This window comes from Poecilia reticulata, unplaced genomic scaffold (genome assembly GCF_000633615.1).
Source record: "Poecilia reticulata strain Guanapo unplaced genomic scaffold, Guppy_female_1.0+MT scaffold_196, whole genome shotgun sequence".
NCBI classification, from domain to species: Eukaryota; Metazoa; Chordata; class Actinopteri; order Cyprinodontiformes; family Poeciliidae; genus Poecilia; species Poecilia reticulata.
In genome coordinates this window covers 92,214-95,764 of record NW_007615020.1, presented here as the reverse complement: position 1 = coordinate 95,764, position 3,551 = coordinate 92,214, and the positions used below count along the sequence as shown (strand labels likewise).

Sequence of the window (3,551 nt, the reverse complement as noted above, 5' to 3'; positions counted from 1 at the left end):
ATTCTTTTTTTTATGATTTAATCTGGATTGAAAACATCTCTGTTGCTCTGAGCATTTCACTGGCGGAGCAAATTTATTCCTAAAAGATAAAGTTTATAGTTTATGCATTTAAAGCCGGGAGAGCGGAAAAAAATCACACCACTGGCGCCTCGCGCAATGCCGCTGTTTGATCTCTAGTCTTGGTGTGGATCACGCACGCCGCCTTTCACTCAAACTGGACACAGGCTGACTTGTATGGAATTATTTTTCTTTGACGAACTCCACATCGAGGTAAGAGTTTAAAACTTCAAAATGCATCACAAGACATGACATGTAAAAAACAAGCACTTGACGGAGTTTGGCTATATCGAGGCTCAATGCAGGAAAAAAGCGAACAGACAGCAGGATAAAGCAGCGCACAACTTCCAATACTCACCCGGATTAGAAAATGATGTGCTCATGTGCTCATTTCGGAGTTAGGTGCCCAAATAGTTAATCAAACTTGCTAGTTCTCATTAAGATTGTGTGAAATAAAGGAATTTGTCACGAGAGAATTTCAGGTAATCAGTAGCTCGAGTATGAAGACACAACTGTCCGCGGACAGTACGTTCATGGAATGCGCTCAGTACGCCCGAGTATATTGGGGCCTTTAGTCAGCCAGCACGAAAATCAGAAAAATTCATTCCACAAACTTGAGCAACCAAAGCAGTCTCTGTGACGCTTATTAAAAACTCCACAGGCACAAAATGGAAGAGTTACTGAAGGCACATTAGCCACATTGAATTAAATCTCTCATTTGTTGCACATCTCTGCGCAGTGTAGTGGATTTAACTCATCATACAGGGCCGATCCAAGGCTGTATGAGGCCTCAAACTCAAAGATTAAACTCAGATTGTTGCTGTGGTACAAAACAATCTAACTATGAATATTGTTCTTTGAACTTTTACAAAGAAAACTTTCCCAATCCTTAAAATCTTACATTTAAATGTTAAACTATTTAAAATATCTTAATTTATGTATGCTGAAACCATCAGACCAAATTTAGTAGCATTGATCATCTCAAACGAATGTTACATTTATGTATCTGTGGTTTGTGTTAAAATGTTAGCATTTATGGGGCCCCTTAATCCCTGGGGGACCTTATGGAGCCGCTGATTTAATCTGGATTAAACAGAAGTGCAAATAATTGATATTGATATTCATTTTGACTGTATTTTTTGATTTGATGTTTTTAAGACTAGTGGTGGATTCTAAACAGCGTTTCACTGGCGATGTTTTCCAGTAACATATAACATATGTAATATTTTTACATTTCCTGTCTACTTAACATCTTTTAATACAAATACGTTGGAGTGCCGGTGGACCGCCTCGATCACTGGGCTTAGCAAGTTTTCTGGGGGAAACCCTGAATATGTTTTCGTCACATTAAAGCAGTGCACCCACTTGTCATTGCCACAGTGCTAAAGTTTACCTGTGAACAAGGTGAATACTTGTCAACCCATGGTTCATCTGGATCTCTTTCACTTGATTTCGTCATCCAAAGAGAACCATTTAGGCCTTCTTTCCATTTTCTAGATCTCTCTTCAGATTGAAAGCCCCACATTTGTCTGTCCTCGCTCTTGGCAGGTGCATCAGAGAAGGATGGATCCACCCAGCTATTTACCTAATATTCAAGAAGAAGAATTTAAAGAGTGGTAATTAAGACCTTATGTGCATACCCAAATTTGCACCCTCACACTAACAGGACTTATTTCATTTTATCAGCAATATTAATAAAATACACACTTGAATTTTGTACCCAAAGTATATGTTCCAATATCCTTTGGGTACAAAAACATATCATAATGCATACAAATACTTATTTTATACTAATATATAATACTTGTACCTGTAATATTTCTAAGACATTACAACGGGCAAGTTTTACAATAAAACCAAAATAATATTTCCACTGTAATGTTTACACATTTCTGGCAGTTGGTGAAAATTTTATTTAGAGATTTTAACAACATAAAATTTCAGTTTAACTCAATCATAATATCAAGGTCTTTCTCAAACATTTGACAGTTTCACCATTTTATGTTTTATAACAACAAATACATATACACATTTATCATACTCCCTTTAACCCGCTACCAGGGAAGATAACAGTGATGCATATGGACAAAAAACAAAGTCTAGTTATTTTAGCTTTTCATTTAAGTTTAATTTTTCTGATTATTTGAGTAAAAAAGCAGCTCTATGCCGCAACCATTTTGTCACTTGGCTATATGGAGCAGCAAATACAATGCCTTGTGAATTTAATAATCAAAAACACATATCAGATGTGAGCGCATGCTGCGGTACCCGTCCCACCCCATGCACCACTCTGACAGCACTGAGCAGCTCCTTCAGTGCCCGGCTGCGGCGTGAAGGAAAGATACCGCAGGTCTTTCCTTCCGGCCGCCGTCAGACTGTACAACACCCGCTGCTCCCAGTAGTTCACTACTCTACTACAGGCAATAAACCTGGAATTTATTTATTTATATTTCAAACAATACTGTTTCAGTATTTTTTTATATTCACTTGATTTTACTGTGTATATATAGATTTTTATATTGGTTCTGCTCTGTCCTTTATACTGCTGTAACAATGTAAATTTCCCCACTGCGGGATTAATAAAGGAATATCTTATCTTAATCGGGTGTGCTGTGGTGGCGCAGGGGTTAAGCACACAGACCTCGTCTGTGAGCAACACATGAAAACTTATGTTGCATTCAAGAACACCTCAGAAACCAGATTATCTATACTGATATGAATCTACTTTGGTTTACCTATTCTTATTAATAAATGTCAGAAGACTTTTACCCAAGTGTTCCTAAATATTATCATTAACCAGTTTTCAAGTTATCAGTCAATAAACAGATATAGAGAATAGACTGATAAATACATTTGATTGAGAGACTATTTTACGGCATCATCTTTAAATTCATCCTATCCATTCATTATCTGAACATGTTTATCCTTGCAGGGTGGCGAGGGGGTTGGTGCCTTTCCCCAGCAGACATCGGGTGTGAGGCGGGGTACACCACGGACAGGTCACCAATTCATCGCAGGTCAACACAGAGACAGACAGGACAGTCATGCACACACACTTTCACACACAAGGTCAAATTAGAGAGACCAATTAACCGGCTTCCAGTTAATTGGTTCAACTGGTTAGGGAGGGAACTCACGCATCCACAGGGAGAACATGCAAACATCAAAGAAAGACCCCAGGCCTGGATTCTAACCCATGACCTTCTTCCTGCAATGAAAAGGGCTACCAACTGTGCCACTGTAAAGCCTCATCACCACCAAATATTATTCACTATTTTTGTGAACTACTGCTAGTGTGTGCCATAGTGTGCACATCTACAGGTTATCTGGAAATGCTATGTCTGACTTAGACATACAGGTCCTTCTCAGAAAATTAGCATATTGTGATAAAGTTCATTATTTTCCATAATGTAATGATGAAAATTAAACTGTCATATTTTAGATTCATTGCACACCAACTAAAATATTTCAGGTCTTTTATTGTTTTAATACTG

General features: G+C 38.0%; 1 protein-coding gene across 6 annotated transcripts in view; it reads right to left on the bottom strand.

Moving 5' to 3' along the window:
• The window catches only part of rad17 (RAD17 checkpoint clamp loader component), a 56,379-nt gene that overhangs the window by 50,410 nt on the left and 2,418 nt on the right, over positions 1-3,551 (bottom strand). For all 6 annotated transcript variants that reach the window (XM_008402244.2, XM_008402242.2, XM_008402239.2 and 3 more), the window contains exon 2: positions 1,451-1,642. In XM_008402244.2, coding sequence (XP_008400466.1) covers positions 1,451-1,642 — 192 coding nt within the window. The remainder of the gene's footprint in view (positions 1-1,450; positions 1,643-3,551) is intronic.